The sequence below is a fragment of the Bolinopsis microptera genome, chromosome 3 (assembly GCF_026151205.1).
Source record: "Bolinopsis microptera isolate Bmic1 chromosome 3, MBARI_Bmic_1.0, whole genome shotgun sequence".
NCBI classification, from domain to species: domain Eukaryota; kingdom Metazoa; phylum Ctenophora; class Tentaculata; order Lobata; family Bolinopsidae; genus Bolinopsis; species Bolinopsis microptera.
In genome coordinates this window covers 19440944-19468876 of record NC_087074.1, presented here as the reverse complement: position 1 = coordinate 19468876, position 27933 = coordinate 19440944, and the positions used below count along the sequence as shown (strand labels likewise).

Here is a 27933-nt window from a genome sequence, read left to right as displayed (position 1 = left end):
AAAATATGTACAACTATGTACATAATACGGTATATGAATGCAAAAATGGTCGATTAATAAAATACAATAGAGAACTTACAGAACAAAGTTAACAGTAGATACCTCTTGAAAATATGTATTGACACTTGACATGTCAAATGTGCACAACCAATTCAAACAAAACCTACCTCAACAGTTTCCTCCTCAATGATTTCTTCTTCAATAATCTCAGCGAACACCTGAGGTCGAGGATGGGGAGGCACTGTCGTGGTCTCCGGCATCTCCGTTACAATATCCGTTTCGTCGTGTTGGTTCTCCTCCACCGTGGCCTGCTCCTCCTCTTCATCCGCCTCCTCCCCTGGCTCCATCACAGCTTCATCTCCTTGTTCGATCACTTCGGCTTGTACCACGTTGCCGTTTATTGAGACGGCGATTGTAGTCAGGTTTTGAAGATCCTGTGGAAAATAATTTAGTTAAACTTTTATAAAAGAGTTTATCACTTTTATGGTCAAAGAGTTCGGTTAGTCGCAGTTTAAATTGTTTGATATTACGAAATTGGAAGATCAAAGACTCCACTTTTGCTTTATATAAGTCAACAAACCTAAAAACTCAACAACCACTATAATTCAAACAACTATTAATTACCTCTTCTTGAGATACGCACTCCTCAACTTCCATCAGCTCAGGTTCGGCAGGACCCATGTCACCATCACCCTCCCCTCCTAGCATCTCTCCAACTGAACCATCATCACTACTAGCTGTCAGCTCAGTCATCTCCACATCAGACGCAGGCTTATCAGAGCCTTCGTCTGAGCTGGTCTTATCTAAAGTCTCGTCAGTCCTGAGGGACTCCGCTGGTTCTGTTGCTTCGTGGACAGCTTCAGGAACAATTGCATCTGCTGTCTCGATGGTATGTCCTGTCTCAGCAACTTCAGCTAGATCCTCAGATTCTTCGGTACATTTTATAGCTTCTGTGACAATTTGTTCTTCTGGCTCTTTCTCAGGTTCTGCTGGTTCCACTTCAGCCTCGGATGGAGAAACGTCTTGATCAGTCGCTGCCTCCTCTACATCTCCTTTCTCAGTAATTTCAGTTTGTTCATCGGCAATCTCAGCGTCTTCCTGCGCAGCCATTTGCACTGCTGACTCAACATGCTTTTCTTCAGACAAAAAATCTGAAGGTACATTCTCTGCAGCTTCCTCCACTACTGCCTTAACTTGGTCAGGTGTCTCATTCTGAGCTGCCTCAACTGGTACTTCTTTCTCAGTAACCTTCTCAGAGACCTCCTCCAGTATTTCCTCCTCGAATATTTGTTCTGGAGTTTCGTTTTCCATATCCTCGAATATATTATCTGGAGTCTCACTCTCCATATTCACTAAATGAAATGATAAATTATATTATATTGATAAAATTGTTTCGTCTAATATTTATAATTTATATCATCACAGGCGGGGGGAGATCATACACTTAGTACCGGACATCACGTTGGTGGGTGGGTCATTTTTTCTTCTAAAAACACAGTTAGTACATGGTACTAACTGGTGGGTCTACTGCCCATTTTCCAGAAAAACAGTTAGTACATGGTACTAAAGGGGGTGTCTAACCCCAAAAAAACCCATTTTACCTCAAATTTCAATTTTGGGAATGGGTTTTGAGGTTTTTAAAAAAAATTTTGTGGGTTTTTTTTTTAATTTTTAAAATTTTGTAAAGTCTTCCTTTAAAAATTAAATGAGCTCTTTAAAAAAAGCAACTTCTGGGTGGGTATCTTATTCTATATACCAAAAAACAGTTAGTACCACGATTTTTCGACAGTTAGTACCGCAAAAGGCGGCAAAAGGGGTGGGTGTCTTACGTATTATCCAAAAAAACAGTTAGTACCACAAAGGGGGTGGGTGGGTCTAGTGAAAAATATCCAAAACTACACTTAGTCGACGTGATGTCCGGCACTTGGTACCTGATCCCCCCCGTCACAGGTCTATTCAAAGTCAATTCGAATTTGAATGCCAACAAATTTTTAACGAACAACTAGTCAAGTGTAATAAATAAATGACAAAAACATGAATATAGATCGTCTTCCCCTTTGATATAAAAGATTTAGTGCTGTACAGGATACAGCTCATAATTCTTATGATCCAATTAACTTTCACAGCTGAATGCCATTAATCATGCTTCCTCATTTTGTGAAGCGGAACAGTTTTCAATAAAACATGTCACAGAAACCCCAAACAAAACAAAAAAACGATTCTAAAATAAAAAACAATGATCAACCTGAAAATGATTCACAACTTAGAACCCCCTAAACATGGAGGACTCTTCACAACATTAGGATCAGAACCCCACTGAGTCGGAGTTTTAGCAACAATGCTCAGCGCATGAACACCACCCTGTAACTCCTCCGCAAGCAAACTGTTAACTTCTCTGTGTCTCTTTATTAGGGGTGTACCCTCGAACTTTTCTGACACTATCAGAACTTTGAAGTGAGTTTCTGATCCTTTGGGAACATTGTGCATGTAGCTCTCGTTTATAACTTCTAAGAAGGAGGGTATGAAGTGGGACTGTAGTTTGGAGGTGATGACTCTTGAGACTGCCATGGCTTTACAACTTTATAGGACGTTGTCTGGCTACATTTTTCCTGCTAAGATAGTCGCCTGATTATTTAAAAAAGATTAAACTGACCTGAACAGATAGAACATTAAAATGAACTGTGTCATTTAACACGTCATGCTAAATTTAGGATATATTACTGAAAGTGGATTTTGCAGTATTTTAACAACCTCAAAACTTACTGTTTAGGTTTAACTTAATTTCAATGACTGATGCACTGCTATGGTGAGTTAATGACGATATAACATTGTCTGATAACATGCTATTTACTTTAAATAATATCGTATTAACATAAAAAATAAACAAGCAATCTTTTCAAGTAGATACTGCATTTTGAATACAAACCCCCAATATATAATTATAAAAATTGCAATCTATATAAAAATTATTTAAACTATACATGCTTATCAAGCCTAAAAAGCTAAATAATAATAAATACAGTATATCAGAAATGATTTAGTGATAATATTGATGAATCTTAAACGAATAATGTTTTCTGTTTATTCATAGGGATCAAAATCGTAAAAACAACCGGATTCAAAATTTTCATCCATTTCTAATGAAGCAAGACTTTCAACATTACTAAAGACAATATCAGAATGAGCCATCAATTTACCAGCAGTCATAGTAAATTGTTTCTCACTTCCAAAGAAACTTCCCCATTCCTCATTTTCTTCAAGGTGGACCTTTTTATTCACGTGATCAAGCTTTTCACTAGATTTTTCTCTCAAATATTTCTGACCCTCCCAAACAATTGCCATTTGGTCCCAAGAAGTAAACAGTTTTGTGGGAATGATATCTGATTTAAAAGAATCTCCAACATACGCGACACGTCCTGGTCTTGTTGCGTTACACTTGATCCACTTGTCCACACATGTCCAATGTCCTTCAAAAAATATATCCTTACAGTTTAACTCTGGCATTGTTTCATTGCCTATGGAGTCGTTTTTAAAGTTCCATCGATAGAATGGACGAGAAACTGGACTTGATGTAAAGAAACCTGGCTTGCGGGCTCGACAACAGACAATATCAAAATACTCCCTCCAATTGGAACCATATGAATAATTCATGAGGAGCTCAGTATAATCAACATGTGATGCTGTTACCAGTACAAGTTTTACACCATTATCTTTTAGTTCTTTAAGTCGGTTCTTGAATTTTGGGGAGGCTTTGTCAATGTACAAATCGGTATTTTTCATCATTTCTGGGAAAAAGAAGCCTGTATTTCTCTTAAAGTTATCTGGATGGAAATTAAAGTTAAAAGATTCCAACGTATCTTTGTATAAAGTTTTGCATTTTTCACTGAAATCAGATTCACAGCGGCTAAGAGACTTCATGTGTTTGGCCATAACTGGAATAACCGGAGATACAAACGCAGAGTCGTAAAAGAAGTAAGGTAGCTCATCATGTGATACAGTAGCTACATCACATTCAAACCCTTTGTAAAACGTGTCAAAATATGACCACCTTCTGTCTGGATAGAGCTCCAATATCTGAAATTATGCTGTTTTGATATATATTAAGTTCAATACTTTACTACATAGTCAACCAGCTGTACTGTGATACTTTAAAATATCTTCAATATAGAATTCACTCATTATATCAGGCCTGTTATAGGCAAGGGTCTCTCAGATAAGTTTTTGTTTGATGTACAATTACATTTACACAAGACCAAGATATTTACGATGGTATAGGAAGGTTAGGAAAAAATTGAAAATAGTTATGAAGCTTAACACTACCAGACTGCAACTGGAGCGGAGTGAAACAAATGTATGAAAAACATCTTTAAGAACTATTTCGGCCCCCAAAACACGGCTGGGAGACTATACTGACATTTGTGCCGAAATATCAAAAAACAATCATACAATTTGTACGACTGGTAATAGATTTTGTACCTTTATTTGATTTGATTTACCTTCTTGTGGCTAAGAAAGTTGTTTCCGTCAAAAGCTGAAATGACTTCACCAGTAGATGATATATCCAGGAAATGATGTGTTGTTTTATCCAATATAAGTCCCTGGCGAATCAGCTTCAGCTGAATAAAAAGAAATTATAAAACAAGATTGGACTTCGGTAATATGTACATGTTCGCCTCTTTAAGTAGAACTGTTGAGTCTTTATCTTTGAAACAACTTTAAACTGCTTTGCTGCAGAGTTGAACATTTGGAATTAATTTTTGGTCACATTGTACAAAAGAATATTCAATATACATGCTGAAAACTGGTTAAATAGACTTACATCAGACTCATCCCGATGTTTGAGAGTCTTTGGATACCCTTTTTTCTCAACCAAAAACTGGGCTGTGACATCGTACACCATCGGTAGGAATTTGTTCAGAGAATAGTTCACAAGAGTGAAGTCCATGTCAAAACAAAGCGCAGAAAAGTCTTTTAATCTCATTTCCCTGAACCTAAAACGAGAAATATGTTTATAATTTATGGAGCAAATCTGTGATTAGAATTATTATACAAATTTCAACCTGGTTGCCTAGTTTTCAACCCTGCTGTTTTATTAAAATGTTAGTTAGTGTCACCCTGGCTGTATTTCTAACATCCGCGGGCATGTCTAAGCAGTGTTAACAGTTTGTCAACAGACTAGCGGATCTAGCAAGAAAGATGAAGGAGCGATATTGTGATGTGGTAAGACATGTGAGGACGAGGATAAGATTTGCAATGTTGAGAACAACTCTTATTGCTCTACGCTACATGGGTACAGAGGAAAGAAGATGGACAACAAACATGAGACCCCTCTATCAGAAGTCTCATACAATCTCATCCCTGCCCCTATGATAGAGTAGGCCATGTGTTTTGAAGAATTGTGTGTATATATTTAATTGTTTGAAGTTCAAAAATGTTGGTCCATATTGCAATGGACCATTTCCGTTACCTATGTGCTCAGTGCTGTATTGTGATCTTGATTTGATTGTGCTCTGCTAATCGCATCACTTGATTTAATTGAATGTATATATTGTTTGAATGACCTTTACTATTAGCATGTTACATAGATATGCACAACAAAGACGAAGTAGACATGACATGACTACTAAGTATACCGGATGACAAAGAGTATACCTGTGCAGTATACTCCTTTGTACTTACAATTCTGTTTGTTTTTCAAGAGAAATCATCTTCAAAGAATTTATCAAAACATTAGATTTTTATTACTGACGATGCGTACGAAAATTGTATCGATTAAATTTGATCTATACAGCTTAACAACAATGGCGTAACGTCGCATGCGGCATGTTGGCACATTTTTTGGCATTTTTTGCTTTAAAAGTTGCATTCAAATACAGGGTGGCCCATAAGTGACTACCCACACGCAACCTCTTAATAACTCACGTAATTCGTCTCCAAATTGCACCAAAATTTCAGAGATCATAGATATGGGTCAAACTTAGATTTCCTGAAAGTTTCGTAAGCCACGCCCAATTACAGTGGGCGTGGCGTGACACTCCCTCTTTTTCGCTATTGTCTTCATAAAATGAGAACGCTTTAAGCTAAGAACTCAAAATTTTTTGCACACATTTGGCTTGATAATTGAAAACTTTTCCAAAAGTTTTTAGTTCATTGGTTAAAATATGGCTGAGTTATGACCATTTTAAAATCCATCGGATATGTGATCCGAGCACTCAGTCAGTGATATTTGCACTCAATTAGTGATCTCGTCACCCAATCTGATCAAGAGTAAGGCGTTAGCGTGTATTAATGAGGTTCATTAGGCTTTGATTGGATACCGATGATGACTTTGCTAGAAAGGGAAACACAAATTTTTTGGATAAAAACCAGATCGTGACTTTTCAGGAAAAGCCGTTCTCTCCACCACTTCATCCGGTCTAGTAGAGCCCCAGTGAATTGCATTCTGGGAGTTGACATATCCGTTTATATGGCCTTGTCGCTGTACCAGATTTCGTCCTCAAAGTAGGGATCCACATTCTGCTTGGACAGGAATGTGTTGGCGAAATCTATCCTCGATTGGAAATCACGGTCCAAAAGTTTGTGTTTCTTTGTGATTCGGTAGGCCCGGTTCGATGATTCAATGGATGGTTCATTCCTTTTTATTGATTGTATGGAACCTGTGACTAGCAGGGCTAACAAGCCCTGAAATGGTGACACCATCATAAATTCGTGTGATAGCGTTTTAGGTGCAGTCAGCTGTATAGGCCGGCCCATAAGCAGGCTGCAACCAATCAAGCGGTGCATGTGCAGGCCATTAACCAAGTGACGAGATCACTGACTGAGTACTCGGATCACGTATCCGATGAGTTTTGAAATGGTCATAACTTAGCCATATTTTAACCAATGAACTTGAAACTTTGGGAAAGGTTTTCAATTATCAAGCTAAATGTGTGCAAAAAATTTTGAGTTCTTAGCTTAAAGCGTTCTCATTTTATGAAGACAATAGTGAAAAAGAGGGAGTGTCACGCCACGCCCACTGTAATTGGGCGTGGCTTACGAAACTTTCAGGAAATCTAAGTTTGACCCATATCTATAATCTCTGAAATTTTGGTGCAATTTGGAGACGAATTACGTGAGTTATTAAGAGGTTGCGTGTGGGTAGTCACTTATGGGCCACCCTGTATATATAATATTAACAAGTGAAAGGCTTAGGGTGAGAATCGTAGGGTGAGAATCCCTGCCACGTTTTTGGTCAGCTTCGCCGGGGCTCATGTCTTTGCTCGAGGGAGCATTAGTGTCTACAGAAAAACTGACAAATCCTAGCGAAGTCCAATCCGAACCACATCTTCCATCAGAGATGGTGCTGGGTCAGCTGGTTACTGAACGGATTGGCCTGGAGAAAGGCATAGTCCTGTTATTCGCAAGTTAACCATAGAGGGGGTCAGGCGCTGTTCGCTTACGGCTGGTTCTTGGAGCCAACACCCTCAGCCCCACAGAAGTGGGAGCACTGTCTGTGGTGGCTCACCCAGATAACGGACGGTGTCTCTCCTTCTTTCTTCTTGGACTTGCATTGTTGCTGGTGAGTCAGCTGGCAACAGTGTACCATACTTTCATATTCATGTTTTCTTCCCCATTTCTCCTACACCTCACTTTATTACTCACTCATTCACTCACATGCCGCCTAAGGGCCGCTACCAGTTAGAGGGGATCTAACAATCAGACAAACTGCCAGCCTTAGGGCCGCTACCAGTTAGAGGGGATCTAACAATCAGACAAACTGCCAGCTATTGGAGATATAGCACCTAGATTATTTCCAGCAAACGTAAAATTAGCAATAATTACGTGAACAAAGAAATTGCAAAATTGCGACAGCAAAAGGGTCTACTCAAAATGCAAATATCGAATGTAAATTCGTGAGTCAGCACTTTAGTATAGCGCGGAAATTGAGCCGCGCAAAGACAAAATTAACACAAAAATAACAAAGGAGATGGGTATATTCCATCAGAGGCTCAGGCATGCCTGGTAGGTTCCTGTCAGCCCACTAGAATGACAGGGGGCAGCCTGTTCTATCGAGTACCCGGGAGAACATCTAGGCATGGGTGGTGTTCTCCCGTGACCGAGCATTACGACAGTTTCCCTAACGGGAAACGTCGCTCACCAGGCTTTATCCTCTGGAGGGGCGGGATCACTAGCCCATGCCAAGTGACCCAAACCTACTGACACCTACAACCAGAGGAACCCCAATAGACGTTAGTCACTAATGACGGACGTAGCCTCCCAATAGGGAGGTAAAGTGGGTGCCCCAACATAAAAAAAAAAAAAAAAAAAAAAAAAGTGAAAGGCTTAACTGAGGTCCACAAACTTTAGATTGTGCATTGGCGACTTATACAAGTATTACTGGCCAAACTATCATCTTTCCCTCACTTTTCTCCTAAAATATATTAATAATTTAATTACCAAATATCATACGTTCATAAAGTTATACGTTCATAAAGCTACGATAAACAAAAATAATAATAATTACAAAAGAACAACTTCAAACACGACAGCAGGGGATTCCAACAAAACACAGCACACAAAACTAGTGTAAACTAACAACCACAGTCACCTTCCCAGTTCCAGTACTACACCGCTACACGTCATGCATCACAATGTAGAACTAGGAGCAAGTGAGGTGACGGGGTAATCGGTTCTCAAACAAGTAGTCAAGTGTACTGATCATGTCAAACTTCTTCTGAAATCCATGTTTTTCAGCTATTCGTCGGAATTTGTTACTCAACAGCTTCCTATCAAAACCTAATTTAATAAACGCGTTTAACATCAGTTCAACCCGTTTCCTAAAACCTTCAAACTGATTACAAATTCTAAAAAATCTGACTAGTTGCGACCCAAAAACATCTCTGGACATATTACTACATTTAGGGGCATATTGGACTATATTAAAAGGGAAATCGTCCCGTTTATCATAAACTTCTACAATAAAATAACCTTCAACTATAGAGATATTCAAATCTAGGACATGAGCACTAGTGTCCTCGGTGTTCTCCTTATTAAGAGTTAAACTATCAGGATAAATATTGGCTGCATGCTCCTGGAAGACACCATCAGAATTAATAGTAGTAATGTCATCAATTAATCTAAACGTGTTATTAAGTCTCTTAGCGCTATAATAATCAATCCTATAGAGTTTATCTAAATATTTATACTCATAATAAAAAAGTGTAAGATTAGCAATAAAGGGTCCTGGGTTTACCCCAATAGGGACACCAATAATTTGTCTAAAAGTCATATTCCCCATGCTAAAATATAAATTATCTAAAATAAAATCAATAGTATTAATAAGAGTATCCACGTTAAAACGAAAGGTGTTCCTATATATCTGTTCAGTTTGTGCCCAGCAAAATGTGTAAAGGTTATATTGATTCGGCAGGGTGGTTTGAGTGATTGCAGATCCTCCCGTAGGATGCTTATTGCTTTTACCGATCATGGATGGTGATTCGGAATCAGCGTTCAAAAATACACCGAATTAGATTACTTTCATACCATCATGGCCTTTTCTTGATTGACGATGTCAATCCGGCCGTCGAGATCGTTGCTCAGCAAAGCAAAGCAACGATCGACGACGGTCGATCGAATCAAGAATGCTAGTTTGCGCGGCGCGTCGAAGTCCTCCAAGGCCTTTTCGCAGTAATTTTCTTAAAATTTGGGCGGGCGATTTAGTGGGAGCGGTAACATCCATTAACTCTCACTACGTATGCAGTTGACACACGCTGCAACCCCTTTTAATTTTGAAGATCGCGCGCACGAGAGAGATATACAACGTGTAGTAACTAGTAACAAGTAAGTATGCAGTATGCAAACAGCTTGAAAAGAGTTACTGGGCCGCCCAGGAAACCTTACTGTTAGGGGCCTAACTTTGAAAGTAAAAGAGATAGAAACGTCTGGTTTTCAATAAAATGTTCGCCTTGTAAAAATAACGTTTCCTCCCCAGGAGGTTGGAGGACTTCGCCGCTTCGACGCGCCGCGCGAACTAGCATTCTTGCTTCGCAGAGCAACGATCTTGACGGATTGACATCGTCAATGAGGAAAATTGAAAACAACGTAGATTTTGGATTATCGCGAAAAGTCATATTTTCAATTTTAGGCCATATAAAACTGCGCAGCTTTAACTTTGCAGATTGTTGTTCTCTGATTGGCTGAATCGTATCACGTGGTACGCGGTACAATTGCATCTTTGGAATGTTTGAAGCGTGCAAATGCAATGAACTCACGAGCGCGCGCGGAGCTCAACAAGCTGTGAAAAGGCGATCACCCTGTAGTAATATTATATATCGCTAGCCGGTAAGGTCTGCTGGGCGCGCTCAGCCTGTCATTCCGCCGAATCTCTATGTTTATGAACATGATAGCCTGAGGTCCCCACTTCCCCAGGTAAGAAAAGAGCGCCGCGCATAGAAACTGGTGTGCACCAGGATATAATAGAACATAGACTTTGCCCTCTGCGCGCATTCGTTTCTTATTTCTCTTCCCTCTCCGCTCGCAGACTGTAACTATCCATGTAATGAGAGGAGTGAGCAATACTAATAGGCCAGCGAACTGTGTAAGCGCGCACAAAGATAATAACAAATAAGGAAATCAAGTACAAAGAAAATTCTTTTCATAGTTACGTCTACAGTTGACAGTGTAACGGTATAAATAAATAGAGTGAATCGATAAAATATGAGATTATTAACTAGGACTATCGTTAAATATAACTTTTATTTGAATGCCATCATATTAATACTAGTGTCATCACAATCAAAATTTTATACATACAGCCAAAATATGTAAAAATGCGATTGATACAAATGCGATTGATACAAATACTGATGTTTACTCATGACTCAGGAAACAACTAACGAAAACCTACTCTAAAACTTAATAGTACATGATTTATTTATTTGATAAAATTGGTTGAAAACTTAGTGGACAGATCCTGATCAATATAAAAGCTAATTATGAATTATGATATCAACGTAAATTCTTACTTGAATCTGCTGATCAAGATAGCTATCTGAAAACAACATGACTATTTCAAGTGCGTCAACTAATTTTTAAAACGCCATTTTCTCAATACAAATAATCTTCCAAATACGAATTTAATGTTACTCTTTTTTTAAATGGCAGAGTAAGGGTGCTTCACAACGTAGTAACGAAGTTACGATTACGGCTCCAATATATAAAATAATTTAAATTTGATTAAAAAAGGCACTTCAATCTATCATATGATAATAGCCACAAAAACATTCGGCCTCAATCAAATGGCGCCCCTATAACTGGATGGATTAAAAATTTCTGTTTTTACGGTTGATGAACTAGAGGAATTTGCAGTTTGTGAATTGACTGGTTGCTCTGATGAGGTCGTGAGTTGGGACGAGGGTCCGTCGTCGCCGGCTTGGTTAGCCTCTAAAACCTGGTTTAGGAGTGAGACGAGTTTAGTTCCGTCCACTGGCTCCGTTTTGACGCCTACAGCATTCTGATCAAGCTCTGGAACCAGCATTTGGAGTAAAGCACAAACCTGAAAATAACAAATAGTCGATGAAAGGGACCGAATAGCTGCAACGATGATTTGGACAATGGTATGAACTGTGAAATGGTTCAAACTGAAACCTCAAACAACAAACGTCAATAATGAATACTCTTAGCAATTACTCAAATACAGCAAATAATCTAAATTTATACATAGTTAGTTAGTTGCAGTTACCTGACTTCGCAAGTCCCTAAGCTGCAGAGTTCTGCTAACTAACCTGACTTCGCAAGTCCCTAAGCTGCAGAGTTCTGCTAACTAAGAGATTAGTTACCTGACTTCGCAAGTCCCTAAGCTGCAGAGTTCTGCTAACTAAGAGATTAGTTACCTGACTTCGCAAGTCCCTAAGCTGCAGAGTTCTGCTAACTAAGAGATTAGTTACCTGACTTCGCAAGTCCCTAAGCTGCAGAGTTCTGCTAACTAAGAGATTAGTTACCTGACTTCGCAAGTCCCTAAGCTGCAGAGTTCTGCTAACTAAGAGATTAGTTACCTGACTTCGCAAGTCCCTAAGCTGCAGAGTTCTGCTAACTAACCTGACTTCGCAAGTCCCTAAGCTGCTGAGTTCTGCTAACTAAGAGATTAGTTACCTGACTTCGCAAGTCCCTAAGCTGCAGAGTTCTGCTAACTAAGAGATTAGTTACCTGACTTCGCAAGTCCCTAAGCTGCAGAGTTCTGCTAACTAAGAGATTAGTTACCTGACTTCGCAAGTCCCTAAGCTGCAGAGTTCTGCTAACTAAGAGATTCCATCTGGTTTTAGGGTGAAGTTTCACAAGTTTAGTGACTATCTGTTGGTCCTCAGGGCTGGTCAGCCCCATTTCTTTTATCGTGTTGGGACCGTCTACGATAAACAGATGTGCGCTGGCTGTTTTGTTTTTCTTGTTAGACAGGTTGACTGGGGTTTGGGGGGCGGGTCGTTTCGTGAGGGGTGTTCTCGCTGTGGGGAGAAGAATGTGTTAAAGTAGGAGGTAAAACCTGATACGGGGGGGGGGGGGGGGGGGGGGGGGGGGGGGTTGATACACGGTCATTCGCTACTGGTCGATACTGCTAAACTAAATGTGTCTCTCTGTGTTTACCTTGTGTTACAGCTGTTACAACGAGCTCATCGTCATCGTTGTTAGGTTTGCGTTGTTTCATGGCTACAGCTGCCGCGTTTTGTGACACAACCTAAAACAGTAAAGTATCCCAGAAAATAATATTTACTGTCGGGGGGATATTTGGACGGTGTTGAACATCGAAATGTCGTATATAAAATAAGGGTTACTATTATAGAGCAACATTGGATCGTAATGCGTTCAGTTTTCACGTTATAAAAACTGATTGACAAATAAAGTACCTGCGAAGTGATGGGTTGGTTAGAGTTGAAAGTTCGAGCAGCGGGGGAGGAGGGTAGAATCCTAATCTCGTCATCATCAACTGATATAGCTGTCCCGTTAGCTCCATTTTGTGGTCCGTTCGGGATACGTTGCATGCTACCAACCTGACGTGGAACAGCTCATGACAAACTCGCTATTTGAACATCAAATGATGGCTTTAAAACGATCTGTGATCTGGCAAAGTATAAGCTGTTGTTTCAGGTTCAAAACCTTATTTCTAGTTGACAGAATGGGAAAATAATAGAGAAAATAAAACTAACAGTGAAAACGGGACCACCAGTAATCTGATTCTGATTTCTTTGCGCTTGTTCCATGATCTTAGCTTGTCTTTGTCTCTCCATGATCAAGTCTGCTACTCTCTGTGATTCTGCTGCCCTCTGCTTACTGCAAAGTCAAAACATCAACAAAATATCTGCCAAAAAATGATCAGCAGACTCTTCAAGGATTAGTAAACTGTGAAAATATTGATCTTAATAATAATTTGTTATGTGAAATTATTAATTACTCACTTTCGTTTAAAGGTTTTGACATAAGGTTCAGAATCCTGTTCCATCTCCTCCTGCTCCATTGGAGAATCACAGCTCGCATAGTTGGGATCCGAGTTATCTTTACAATACCACTGAAAATAGTTTCATGTTTTATGATTTTAAAAAGAAGAAAAACGCTCAATCATATTTAACTCTACGTAAATGTAAAAATAACCTTTTCCAAATAGCATTATACTAGAACGAACCTTTTCAGGAAGGTCATCTGGAGTAAGGTAACTCTACGTAAATGTAAAAATAAACTTTTCCAAATAGTCTGAGTGAGAGTATTATACTAGAACACTATACTAATACTAGAGCACTATACTAGAGCACTATACTAGAACGCACCTTTTCAGGAAGGTCATCTGGAGTAAGGTTACCAGGAACTTTCCTCCACTTCAAACAGTCAGAGTTCTCGCACTGAACCCACAGTTGGTCTGGAACTAGTTCTGAAACCGTTTCCGGGGGCATTTCCTGGTCACCACACTTCTCGTTCCTGTAAAAACACAACCGTTATTTTCTCTTCGTTATTAATACACAAAAGGGCCCAGATTTAAAGTTTTTGCAGTCTCAATATATTTCTGGGACCATGTTCATTAGCAGCTGATAGCATGATTTGTTTATAATACGAAAAAGTCATACCAGTAATCATTGAGTTTCTGTCCTAAAGCGAACATGGTTGAGCGGTAATGTTTGTTGTAATCGAAATCTTGTTTGTTATGAGTTGGTGTAAGGTAGTTACACTCAATAATCCCGACTACACCGGCTCCCATGCTGTTTGGCTGAAATAACGAGAATCAGCTTCAATGTAGCACTTGCGTTAAGATATCAGCATTGTAATGTTTAATATCCTATGTAAGAGATCACAACAAGCAGCCCGTACCTTAGTTTGATATCCGACTCTGACATAACTTCTAATAAGTCTGTTCCTGTAGTACATCATGATCCCATAATTCTCGGTCTCAGGACTGAAACCAAACACTATTTTCTGGAGTCTGTCTACTCCTTGAGGCCTATAGGTATCCACTAGTGTCTTAGAGAGTGACTTCTTTATAAGTTTAGTTTTAACTTTTACGCTCCGCACGAATATTTGCATCTTTGGTCGGAGGAACAGGATTGAACAGTATGCCTGAAAGTTTGAAACGTTAATAGTTAAATCAGAGTAGCATTATAGAAAGAGAGGAAATATAGAACACACAAAGAAGCAATATTAAATCAAGGAAGGTACCCGAAGTGAGTAATAGGTAGTAGGATTAGTGTTGATCCTATCCTGGGGAGCGTACAGCATGTTATCTGTTGTTGTTTCGTCCTCCACAATACAGATATCTGTTGCATCCTTCTTGAAGTCAAACTCATGCTCTCCGGTGGCACTCTTTCGCAGGTTGTAGATCAATATGTACGTTCCTGTCTCTGAAAGATATGTCAGTAATTGCTCAATATGTACGTTCCTGTCTCTGAAAGATATGTCAGTATTTGCTCAATATGTACGTTCCTGTCTCTGAAAGATATGTCAGTAATTGCTCATGTGTACGTTCCTGTCTCTGAAAGATATGTCAGTAATTGCTCAATATGTACGTTCCTGTCTCTGAAAGATATGTCAGTAATTGCTCAATATGTACGTTCCTGTCTCTGAAAGATATGTCAGTAATTGCTCAATATGTACGTTCCTGTCTCTGAAAGATATGTCAGTAATTGCTCAATATGTACGTTCCTGTTTCTGAAAGATATGTCAGTAATTGCTCAATATGTACGTTCCTGTCTCTGAAAGATATGCCAGTAATTGCTCAATATGTAAGTTCCTGTCTCTGAAAGATATGTCAGTAATTGCTCAATATGTACGTTCCTGTCTCTGAAAGATATGTCAGTAATTGCTCAATATGTACGTTCCTGTCTCTGAAAGATATGTCAGTAATTGCTCAATATGTACGTTCCTGTTTCTGAAAGATATGTCAGTAATTGCTCAATATGTACGTTCCTGTCTCTGAAAGATATGCCAGTAATTGCTCAATATGTAAGTTCCTGTCTCTGAAAGATATGTCAGTAATTGCTCAATATGTACGTTCCTGTCTCTGAAAGATATGTCAGTAATTGCTCAATATGTACGTTCCTGTCTCTGAAAGATATGTCAGTAATTGCTCAATATGTACGTTCCTGTTTCTGAAAGATATGTCAGTAATTGCTCAATATGTACGTTCCTGTCTCTGAAAGATATGCCAGTAATTGCTCAATATGTAAGTTCCTGTCTCTGAAAGATATGTCAGTAATTGCTCAATATGTACGTTCCTGTCTCTGAAAGATATGTCAGTAATTGCTCAATATGTACGTTCCTGTCTCTGAAAGATATGTCAGTAATTGCTCAATATGTACGTTCCTGTCTCTGAAAGATATGTCAGTAATTGCTCAATATGTACGTTCCTGTCTCTGAAAGATATGTCAGTAATTGCTCAATATGTACGTTCCTGTCTCTGAAAGATATGTCAGTAATTGCTCAATATGTACGTTCCTGTCTCTGAAAGATATGTCAGTAATTGCTGTTGTTTTGATAAATTGTAATAAACATGTGACAACTGATAGAGGCAGCATGTAGGTGTATTTTAATGCGACTCCATACTTGCCCAAAACGTTTTTATGTGCGGCAAATTTGAGACAAAAAACACCGCAATTGAGCTGGACAATTCGCCAAATTGGTAGCCTTGAAGTACTCTCAGGTTGGATTATTCATTAACGTAGTATATAACGTTGCCTTACACGATAGTTGTGTTTATCACGACAATTAACTTACGCAGTGTCTTACGCAGTGTCACGATGTATATTGTATAAACCTAGTATAAACCTAGAATTATCCTCATGTGAATGTTTAACAATGAGATGTGCAGAATGGCTGAGGCTAGGTGAGCTAGTGATGAGTTTAATTAAAGTAGATACTAGAGTATTCAATATTATAACTTTATAACTTTGCAACATAAGATTCCAACACATTGTGTGTATAAGCGACTTATGTGACTAATGTGACTAATGTAACTCAATTCCAATAAATTAAGGGATCACGATCCAGCATACCAAATTATTCATTTACCAAGATTCGCTCTCTTTTGTTTTTATCAAATATCGATAGTATTAAAGGTCAATGCATTATCAACTTGTCATCTGATAATGATAATAAAGAAATATTTTTAGAAATAAAAATTGTTCTATATATTTTTTTCCTGATTTAAATAGTTACTCTACTTTTTGATTTTTAAAATGTTACGTCATGAAACACGTTTGGCCCGGAATCTAAGGTATGGGCATGTAGATATTATCCCATTGTGCACAGCGATATAAAGTTGAAGTACACAAATATAATGGTACGAATAACGGCCGATGGCGCAAAAAAGTGCGGTATTAGGTCCATTCCTCGCCCACCACACTTACACAGTATATGTTGCCTCTGAGTCAGGTAACCTTAAATCAATTGTTATGTAGTAAAGTTCACCTAAATAGCACATCCTTCATGACTGATGAATGATGATGATGATTGAACATCATTATTCACTAAAATAGCTCATAACGAAGTATTTGATTTTTCATTATTGACAAACTCACTTTTTATTTTTGTAGCAATAGTGGAGAGAATTGCAGCCTCGTTTTTGAAAATGCTGAACCTGAAACACAATTCAATTTAACCCCATCAGACTTCAAAAATACTTTCTTTTAAATAAGATTCAAAGGAGAGGTTTAGTGATTACAAAGATTAAAACATAAAATAGAAATCTCCTGACTAGTTTATCCCGGATCTGAGTAAAGCCAGACCAGCTTTACTTGTGATGTTTATGCCCGGTGACAATATAACTAAATGACACGAAACATCTTATGTTGAACAGCTTATTCTGGGGGAGTACCAACGGACATTAATGTGCATTAATGGGCATTAATGTGCATTAATGGGCATTAATGTGCATTAATGGGCATTAATGGGCATTAATGGCAATGGCAGTCTGAACAAAATTTTAAAATACTGCCATTAATGCCCATGTTTTTTTCCCATTTTTGCCCATTTTTCTAATAAATATGGGCATTAATGGGCATTAATGTGCATTAATGGGCATTAATGTGCAAAATTTTAAAATACTGCCATTAATGCCCATACTTTTTTCCCCATTTTTGCCCGTTTTTCTATTAAATATGGGCATTAATGGGCATTAATGGCAGTCTGAGCAAAATTTTAAAACACTGCCATTAATGTCCGTCGGTACCCCCCCCCCCCCCCCCCCCCCTTATTCTAAACAAAATTGTAATTAAACTAAGCCCTTTAATTGGTCGGATTTAGACAGCTTATTCTAAACTGCTAAACAAAATGGTGATAAAATACAACCCTTAAATTGGCGTAGAGTTAAAAGTTAGAAAAGTACCTGATAATACTCTGTAGACTGGCCTCAGCATCAGGGGACTCAATACGCTCGTGTGTTACGTAGGACCAGCTTACAGTTGGTACTAGTATTGTCTCTGACTTAATTGCGTCTAGATACGTCTGAGACAACAAGCCCACACTAACGATACTATCTAAAAATAGGAAGGTCAATCAGGTGAGATCATTAAATGAAACAATGAATCGGTGGTATTACATACTGTATAATAGATTTTATGGCAATCAACTAAAATGTTTAAAAGAATACTATTTGGAACCTTTGCCGTGGCCGTGTCGGCTCAGCACGAGTGCATCTCTCCCAAGCCTCATACTGCCAGATTTAAAGCCGTTACCATAGTGACCAACCGGTTTGTGGCGAGTCACAGCGTATTTGTCCTGCAACAAGAAATTACTGATGAATTTTCGACATTAATGATACCTTTAGTCTGAAACATTAATTGCAGTTACAGTACCAACTATCAACTACTGGTCTGAAAGCATAATTATTTAACTCACTTTAGATATTTGACTGATTTATTTTTGGAGTTTACCTTGTCACAAAAACCAAAAGAAAGCATCTTATACAAAGTATGCGGGGACATTCCAGCGCCGTTATCCAAAAATGTCAAGCATGTCATCCCCTCGATGTCAGCAATGTCAATTTTCAGTTGGGTCGCATTGACGTCTGGGTCGTACGCATTGTCTGAAAGAAATCTAGTACAGACAAATTGGTATGAAAAATGGGTTTGCCGATACAAGATGCTGCCTAAGGATATTTGGCGTTTCTGAGTTCCATTGGATGTCCTTTACGGCTGACCAACTTCTCCGAACTTTTCCACGTGTCGTTAAGGTCAGTTTTTGCCACCTTAATTGTTTGTCAAATATCTTTAGTTGTGGACATCGTTCAAGATTGCCGATTAATCGAGGCTGTTTATGTTACCAATGATGTCGACAACTAAACATATTTGACGAACAAGAAAGGTGGTAAAAAGTGGCCTTAAGACATGCGGAAAAGGTTGGAGAAATGGTCGTAAGAGGCATCTGATGGAACCCAAAATCCTCTGAAAGCTTGCTGACCTTGCTGTGTCGGCAAACCCATTATTTCAGACAGATTTGTTTGGTATCAGGTGTGTACAAATCAGTGGTGTTATCTTGATAACGAAAAATACCTTATAATTATATCGCTAACGTCTAACATATGTATACGTGGCTGGGTTTGATTTTTGAAGTCAGCTTCATATTTTGATTGGCTACCTCGTCCGCCTTGATGACATGCTAGATCATTGAAAATTCAGTTTGTGGATATATTTTTCCCGATATAATCCATGAATCAAACTATAAATTTGTATGGCACCCCGCCGGCCACTGTTATATCATGCAAATGCGCGCTTTTTTGGCGTACATAAATCTGTTATGTATTACGAGCGTCTCACGTCACCTGATTAATGTAGACCCTATACAATATCTTCTCAGAGGATGTTTTTCTCTGTTTTTGTGGCCCTGTGTCCATCTTGTAATTTGCCAATTATCAAGATATCAAGGACGTAACCAGGGTGGCGGGGGCACCCCCTGAAAAAGTGACAGCACCGTGCAGATCCCAGATCTTTGCAGTAGAAGCATATTTGTTTTTGACCTCATACCATGCCATATAAGCGTACTCAACCATGTATATAATTTGACAGTTCGACCCACGATCACGGGCCACGACACAGCGTGCGTACTTCAATTCAATAATGCCTTTTACAATTTACATGTGCTCTGCCATTTACAGGTACAATGCCATTTACAATTTACAGATGTAATGCTCTCCGAGTCTTAAATTAACATAAAATCCCGAAAATCTTCTTATTTAACTTAATTAGCCAATTGTTCGATCAAAATTTAATCATAAATCAAAAACAATTTATTCCAACTTACAGTACTACAAACTTACAGTACGTTGCTATGAAAATAAACTATTCTAGGGTTTTTGGCCCAGCTGCCCTCATTTAAGATAGACTTAAAATATGATGTTGAGAATGGTTTAAGTGTGGTTCACTATATAATCTATATGTATTTGGCGTAAATTGTAAAATGATTGTAGTGTTTGCTACGAAAGTACGAAGCTTAACCAATAATAGAAGAATAGAAGACCATAAGTTGACTGATTTAAAACCAGTTTGGGTTTTATGGCAAATATGACCCAGCTGCCCTCATTTAAGATATACAAATAATATGATTGACCAAAAGATGACAGCCCCACCTCCTCAACAGAAAAAGTGGAAGGACTACGACAGGAGGCTGAACAACATTATCCTGTCTTATGATGACTTCGAAAGGACGGATTATTTGAAGTGTGTTGGATCCATGGTTGCTTGTTGACTTTAAATATTATTTATATTATGTACAGTTTCTATTAACGTTATCAAACTTTATCATATGTGACTCATAATTGTTGAATGAAAGTCTGTCATTAAACGTAATGAAATAAAACTGAATGAAACTGAGTTTTTAAAGCTAATCTAAATTACAAGATTTATCTTATCTACCCAATCGCAGTTCTCTTGTCGAACTTTAGTACGACCTGTTCAGGTAGCGAACTGAGGTTCGACAGTCTTGTCGAACTTCAGTGCGTGTCGAACTATAGTCCAAGTAGCGCACCAAAGTTCGACAGAGTCGAACTTTAGTGTGTGTTGAACTTCCGTGCGTGTCGAATATGGTATGTGTACCCTTCAATAAGTTTAGGGGTCGTTCACATATCACGTAATCACTTTTTGGACAATTTGTAACCCCCCTCCCCCTCCGTAATCAGTTTTACACATAGCTATTGAGTCAAAATTACACTAGCGTAATCATTTGGAAACCCCCTCCCCCTCGGCTGATTACGTAATATGTGATCGACCCCTAAGTGTCAGAGGGAAAGATAATTTCATATAGTTTTTTTGCTTACTTTCACTAAGTTAATCAATTACTTTCCTCAGGAATCAGGAATTTATGCGATGTTCCTTTCCTCTGATTATGGAAAAAAATTGAGTTTGGTCATCAGTAATCTAATCAGGCGAGAAACTGTAAGATCTGTCTTCTTCGAACTCTTATCAAATTATCTATTAATAATCCATTATAATCAAATTATTAATGAATACTAGATTATGCGACTTACCTACGGTATCACAATATTTTACCAATTCTGTTTGAAGGACTGGAAACATAGTTTTTTTACACGTGATAGTAGTCGACGAGCTTAATGCTGTCTGTAAGAATATATTGACAGCTGTTGTATTAGAACATTCACTATCTAAGTCACTATTAATGCGACTATTTTACTTGTTAAAGTTACACCAAAACACTGATTCGCTTGAGCGAGTTTCAAACTAGGTAATTTATTAAACATTTATCATATGTTTGTTGTATATTATAATATACATTCGGTAGCAATTCCTATGTGTCTAATGATCAATAGCTCCTCAAGTAGGTACCATGTACCTACCTGGACTCAGCGTTATATATTTATAGTTAGATATATAGTTATAGTTATATTGTGGGTGGCGTCGTCTGCTGACAGTGCATTTGTAGTAATTATAGGTCTATATAGTAACAAATCTCCATGTAGTATAGGCTGAGTCATTAAGTCAATAAGTTTTGTAAGTTACAACATTATATAGACACGGCACTAGTAGGTACCATGCACGCAAACGGAGCGGCACTAGTAGGTACCATGCACGCAAACGGAGCGGCACTAGTAGGTACCATGCACGGCACTAGTAGGTACCATGCACGCAAACGGAGCGGCACTAGTAGGTACCATGCACGCAAACGGAGCGGCACTAGTAGGTACCATGCACGCAAACGGAGCGGCACTAGTAGGTACCATGCACGCAAACGGAGCGGCACTAGTAGGTACCATGCACGCAAACGGAGCGGCACTAGTAGGTACCATGCACGGCACTAGTAGGTACCATGCACGGCACTAGTAGGTACCATGCACGGCACTAGTAGGTACCATGCACGCAAACGGAGCGGCACTAGTAGGTACCATGCACGCAAACGGAGCGGCACTAGTAGGTACCATGCACGGCACTAGTAGGTACCATGCACGGCACTAGTAGGTACCATGCACGGCACTAGTAGGTACCATGCACGGCACTAGTAGGTACCATGCACGGCACTAGTAGGTACCATGCACGGCACTAGTAGGTACCATGCACGCAAACGGAGCGGGATATATATTGACCTCGTGAGGTGTCTATATTTGTGTAAACCATAATTGTACCGAGTGAGCGAGCGTTTACACTTATATAGATGTTTGAGTCATATTATATGTGTGAATAGCGATTTCCCGGTTATTGAATTATTTAGTCCGGTAACCGAGTCCGAGTTAAGCAGGCTGTCATCTGATATCAGTGATAAGCAGGCTGTCATCTGATATCAGTGATAAGCAGGCTGTCATCTGATATCAGTGATAAGCAGGCTGTCATCTGATATCAGTGATGTCAAAGTTCAACGCTTAGCTGGTGTCAAGGTTGTAAGTAAGTCGGATACAAGATCCATTAGCTATGTGATCAGTTATGGCTCATTGGATGTGATCTCTTGATCAGACACAGCTGATTGGATCCCATATCGGACATGTGATATGAGTCCATCTAAATCAGCGGAGTGTTTACAAATTATGCAGCATGAGAGCAGGTTTAGCTTTTCTAAATTGGACACTCGAGAACTCAATCAGGATGTATCAGGATGGATCGTTACCAATATATAACTCAGCCGACTCATAAGGTTTATTGTCAGTTATCGTCATCAACTTCTACATCAATTTACTATAAATTAATAAAGTACAATACATTATGAGTTCCTCCTTCGAAGTTTACCTCAATGCACTCTTCAAAAGATCTAATCCTAATCACGATATACAGATGGCAACTTCGCCTAGTCTCTGTGCTCATTACAGAGGAAACCCTGTTTTTGGAACTCCATACCTTACATCGCTGACTCCTCCTCCTTACACAAATCTCCAGTCTATTGGTGTTCCTTACATCAACTCTAGACCTCTTACTCTTCCTTACGCCACTACTCTTACTCCAGTACCAAGCCCTCACCCTTACTCTAAACGGAGCTTTGGATACAGGAATGTTGATCGTTCTAAACCTTACCGATTGGAGCTACCAACAACTAAGCTAGAAGTACAACCAGAGACTCCTGCTTTACCGACCCCTCTACTCACACCTGTACCTATGTTGTCCTCTACTCTGAACACCACCACTCCACCTACCACCCCTGGTTCTATCTCCCCTCCGCAGTTCTTCTTTCCTCCTGACTTCCCTCTACCCAACAAGGCAGATCAGCACAACCTGAGAACACCCTCTCCTGCTCCTGCTATCCAGAACCAGATCCTAACACCACCTGGAACCCCAGCTCAGACCCCTTCTTCTTTTGGCAAGGCTCCAAAACAGAAGAGGAGGAGAACCAGGTTCACTACATTCCAGCTGGACGTGTTAGAACGGGAGTTTGACGACTGTAACTATATCTCGACTGAGAGGAGACAAAGTTTGGCAGCAGTGCTCGGGTTGACGTCAGAGAATATCAGAGTTTGGTTCCAGAACAGACGAACTCAAATCAAAAGGATGGAGAACAACCGACCCAAACACATTTAGATGGATTCATGAATTTAGAGATGATTTGTAAATATATTGTTGATATTAAGATTTAAGCTTACATTAAGTGAAAAATATCAGAGTCTTATTTTTACAAAGTCACTACATTATTCTAAATTACGTTTATTGAGGGAAATAAGGTGATTTAAAAAAAAGTGCAATAGATGTATGTACTTAATTAGTAATTATACGTTTGCCCCCTGGGTAAATTTGAGGGCTGAGAAAACTGATCTGACCTCAACTGATTCTAAGTGTGGAGCGAGTAATAAAATAAAATACTCAGCATCAAGTGAATGACTGAGAGTTTCATTACTGACGCAATGCGATCAGCTGTCATATTTAAATGGTTCAAAGTTCACATCACACAGTAGATACCCTCTGGTTGCGAACTTAATCTCCTGTAGATAATGTATCCGTAAATTTCTAGTAATAATTTACTGTTCCCAATGCACTATTCAAAACGCCCTTTGTACGCCTAGCCTTATATACAAATAAGGTCTGATCTACGAAGCCATATAATATCGTGTACGGAAAAGACGCACCGCCCAATGCCCATTTGTCTTGTGCCTATAACTTCAAAATACAATTATTTGAGTGTAAGATTATGTCAATATATGAATGTGTCTCATGAGACATAAATATAATACAACAGGCACACAATTATGCGAGGCAAACTCCTGCATATTATGTTATGTAAAGGAATATTCAACTAATTCCTGCATATATTAACAGGGTCTCTCTCTCTCTCTCTCTCTCTCTCTCTCTCTCTCTCTCTCTCTCTCTCTCTCTCTCTCTCTCTCTCTCTCTCTTTCTCTCTCCCCATCAAAAGTAGATAATTCCTTACACTCGCAATATATATATACAGTCACAACTCACACTTGACATCCTTCACCCTATCGTTTATGCCACAAAAGGAATAATCAGCCAGCAAAGTGAGTGGTGTGATATTACAGCGGTGATTAAGTGAGACAGTCACGTGTACGTGATGACAGTCACGTGGCCAGAGTGAGCTCCCTGCACGATATCTCGTGATCTAAGAGAGTCCACAATACTCCGTCATGTGATACCACAATGCACAGAGCGGCTCTCTTTAGAGTACCGAGCCTGGCGCGGTGCCAAGTGTTAACACTGCCCACAATTGGAGTAATTCTTTGTAAACTGATATATATACTGAGTGTTGTGTGTTAACATGGCGAGTAACAGAGACATCACGTGACACCAGCACGTGTAGTCAGGTGCTGTTTTACAGTGCTGCTGTGTGTACATTCAGTGCACTGTGTATTCCGTGATGTAGTTAGTCAGAGCACTGTGCTCTGTGCTCTCACTAACTATACAGTATTTATTTACCTACAGTACATTTATCTGTACAATTATGAGACGGAGACTAAGTCGCAATATTACGCAACGGTGATTTCACGTATTTCAGAACTAACCTGTTTAACAACTAACACATAAATATCCTAGTACAATGTACATGTATGTATTACCCGTATTATCCTAGTATGTATTACCCGTATTATCCTAGTATGTATTACCCGTATTATCCTAGTATGTATTACCCGTATTATCATAGTATGTATTACCCGTATTATCTTAGTATGTATTACCCGTATTACCCGTATTACCCGTATTACCCGTATAACCCGTATTATGATAGTACTAGTGTAACCCGGCCTTCGGCCGGGATTTCACTGCAGCAGTTATAAAGAGTATGAGTATTTACCCGCTGAGACAAAACCGGCATAAGGTGAGCAATTGAACCGCTTTCCATTTTTATCTAAATCGTTTTAGAAATTAACCCTTATTTAATCCGCACCACACCCGCCTATTATATTTGAAAACATGCATTACATTGTCGTGAAAGTAAACAAACGGACCGCAATGAGTGGCTTCCCCCCCCCCCCCCCCCCCTAATAAGCTTATAGTATTAGATGAAAGTGAATATCGAGGCTAACCTAATTATGACTTATGTACCAACTACCAACGCTACATAATATGTAGTAATGGGAGAGAGAGCGAGGAGGGAAAAACGTGAGCCATTTTATAAATCAAGAGGCTTGCATATAATGAACATATTGACACGGGTGCAGAGTTGAGTCTGTACGGAACCTAGTAGTTTCAGATCCTTGTTTAACTTGCCGTACAGCAAGGTCATCCACTACTTTAGCCCGGCGAGGCACATAACTCCCTCTACAACTCCATGACAATTGACAAATGTTTCATATATACTAGCCGAGTTCACAAGTTATATCCTTGTGTTATGTCACATTTGTGGTACAAAACCATCAATTAAACCACTTACCACCGACCGATTTAAAAAACCTTGATCATTTTTTCTCGGCACTATACCGAAAAAACCAGTCCCATAACTCTAACCATTTTCTTGATTAAGCCGCTCCGAAATTAAACGTGCACACACAGACACACATTCTGAGATTATTGTTTAAGATTAGATTTGGATTCATAAAGTGAATAACATGCCAAATTGAATGATATTTGATTTAATTTAAATAAATGATCAAACTAATTATATTGATATTGCCTATTTTGAGATAATATTATGTCCAGTGCTGATTTTCAGGGAGGAAGCATATCTCATTTTGTTAAACAAATAATTATGTCACAGTTTAAATTGGTCCGTTACTGGTTCATGTATAACTTATTTATTCGAATAAAAAACCGGAAAAAAATAATTTAGCGTTATATTACATTAAATTAATAAGAATTGCTAACCCGGTCTTCAGTTGCATAATTTCCAAGATCGAACGAGATGGGATGTATTCAACAGAGTATGGCTGTATCTAACATAAATATAATATTATTATTATTAATACTAGTGTAACCCGCCTTCGGCCGGAATTTCACTGCCGCAGTTAAAAAGGGTAGGAGTATTTACCCGATGAGTCAAAACCCCCATTAGGTGAGCAATTCTATTCGGAGTGCCCTCACGGCCTCACGTATCCAATTGTATTTAACATAATCGCATAATCAGTTCTTTCTCGTGGATAATTAAGTCATTATTAGGCACCACATTCCATGATCATAAGGTCCGTACACCCTGTACCACGACTATTACACCTCATCACTCCCGTCTTGAACCGCTTTCCATTTTTATTTAAACGTTTTAGAAATTAACCCTTATTAACTCCGCATTGTCGTATGAAGTACGTATGAACTACGTATGAAGTACGTATGAACTCTCTCTACAGTCCAAACAGACCGCAATCAGTGCCCTCCACCCCTAATAAGCTTATAGTATTACTTGCGGCTAACCTAATTATGATTTATGTACCAACACTACATAATATAATGCAGTAATGGAACAGATTGATGTAAAATTTATTTGAATTTGGAAATAAAAAATAAATTCATGAGAATCTTATATATTAGTCGAAATACGCGAAAAATTGGCAAGAAATACGTCGCTAACATTGCTGCGTATCAAAAAGCCCCGAGTTTAATTAGATTATTGATCATCTTTAAAATATCTATGACTAAGATTTGTTGCAACGTTTTGCGAATACAACAAAGATCTGACATACCTATAAGTTCAGCAACAGCGGAAAATGCCCAAGTATGACTTGTGCTGTTGGTGTGCAGATAGGCGGGAGATAACTGAAATAAATGTGTCAATATGTTACTTTCGGAACTGAATACAGTAATACCCCGATTTACCGCAGAGTTTGGGAGAAAGGAAAAAGCTGCAGTAAATCGGGGTTTTATGGTAAATCGGGGTTTTACTGTTTTTCTGTTATGTATTGAGTTCTGTTATTAAATCAATAATTTTATATCATTGTAACATTTTAATAATAATTTTATTACATTTATGAGATCTACACAAATTCATGGATGCAATATGAATAAACTGTTTTCAGTTGGAATATGTAATTTGAGCTCACATTGCACATTCCATATCAAGTCGGCATCAAGCCTCATGGATCAGATTCACGGTTTCATCAATTACCTAATTTAAATGTCACTAATCTAATAATCTTGGCAGTCTTCAAATGTACTATTCACATAGAATTATGTGAAGGTACCTTATATCTATTCTAATGATGGATCACATAACTACCAATACAGAAAAGTAATTATACTGACCAGACTCTGCTTTATACTGGTGACATTGAAGGTTTCACCATGTTCGCAATCTGGATCCCCCTTTACACCGTTCTTTACATGATTAGCAGCACTCATACAGAGTAGATGAGGTGCAATTTCACCTCATCTTCAACTGCTCTTCTGTAGTTTTAATAACTTGCAACCACATCACTGCTGCTGAATATATGGGGTTAGAAAACCAATGGAACATTTCAGTAGAGCTGGATAGCTTGTCAAAGCTTGCTTAGAAAAATCTAAAACGTGCTGATTAATATTTATTTCATTAATTTGGGTTATGATCATTTTTACCGAATAATTAGTTTCATAGTCCTACTTCTGACATTTAAAGCGAATAATTACCAGTTGTATTGTGCTG

The 27933-nt window shown here is 38.7% G+C and overlaps 6 protein-coding genes across 8 annotated transcripts in view; 2 read left to right on the top strand and 4 right to left on the bottom strand.

Annotated features, from left to right (window-relative positions):
* The window catches only part of LOC134812172 (lysine-specific histone demethylase 1A-like), a 28864-nt gene extending 27506 nt beyond the window's left edge, over positions 1-1358 (bottom strand). For 2 of the 3 annotated variants that reach the window (XR_010159896.1, XM_063819412.1), the window contains exons 1-2: positions 625-1358; positions 168-434 (exon numbers count right to left, since the gene is read on the bottom strand). Coding sequence is in view for 2 of the 3 variants with exons in the window: in XM_063819412.1 (XP_063675482.1) it covers positions 168-434; positions 625-1347 (990 nt within the window). In the remaining variant the exon portion in view is untranslated. The remainder of the gene's footprint in view (positions 1-167; positions 435-624) is intronic. The other variant, XM_063819411.1, reaches the window with a different exon arrangement.
* LOC134812175 (derlin-2-like) overlaps positions 1-27933 on the top strand; it is a 66460-nt gene that overhangs the window by 13156 nt on the left and 25371 nt on the right. The window lies entirely within an intron of this gene.
* Positions 2257-2568, bottom strand: LOC134813275 (bolA-like protein 1). Its single transcript, XM_063820965.1, has one exon. The coding sequence runs from the start codon at positions 2566-2568 to the stop codon at positions 2257-2259; it is 312 nt and encodes a 103-aa protein (XP_063677035.1).
* LOC134812673 (5'-nucleotidase domain-containing protein 1-like) lies at positions 2804-5071 on the bottom strand. The gene is made up of 3 exons (XM_063820174.1): positions 4820-5071; positions 4497-4616; positions 2804-4074 (listed from the first exon to the last, which is right to left on the bottom strand). The coding sequence occupies exons 1-3, from the start codon at positions 4979-4981 to the stop codon at positions 3082-3084; spliced, it is 1275 nt and encodes a 424-aa protein (XP_063676244.1). The 5' UTR covers positions 4982-5071; the 3' UTR covers positions 2804-3081.
* On the bottom strand, positions 10617-27745 carry LOC134812173 (MORC family CW-type zinc finger protein 3-like). The gene is made up of 16 exons (XM_063819413.1): positions 27558-27745; positions 26999-27071; positions 18381-18532; positions 18108-18225; positions 17834-17984; positions 17028-17086; positions 14671-14852; positions 14326-14571; positions 14085-14224; positions 13791-13938; positions 13425-13534; positions 13176-13299; positions 12876-13019; positions 12616-12706; positions 12238-12476; positions 10617-11533 (listed from the first exon to the last, which is right to left on the bottom strand). The coding sequence occupies exons 1-16, from the start codon at positions 27651-27653 to the stop codon at positions 11273-11275; spliced, it is 2334 nt and encodes a 777-aa protein (XP_063675483.1). The 5' UTR covers positions 27654-27745; the 3' UTR covers positions 10617-11272.
* Positions 22650-23456, top strand: LOC134812174 (homeobox protein notochord-like). The gene has a single exon (XM_063819414.1). The coding sequence runs from the start codon at positions 22650-22652 to the stop codon at positions 23454-23456; it is 807 nt and encodes a 268-aa protein (XP_063675484.1).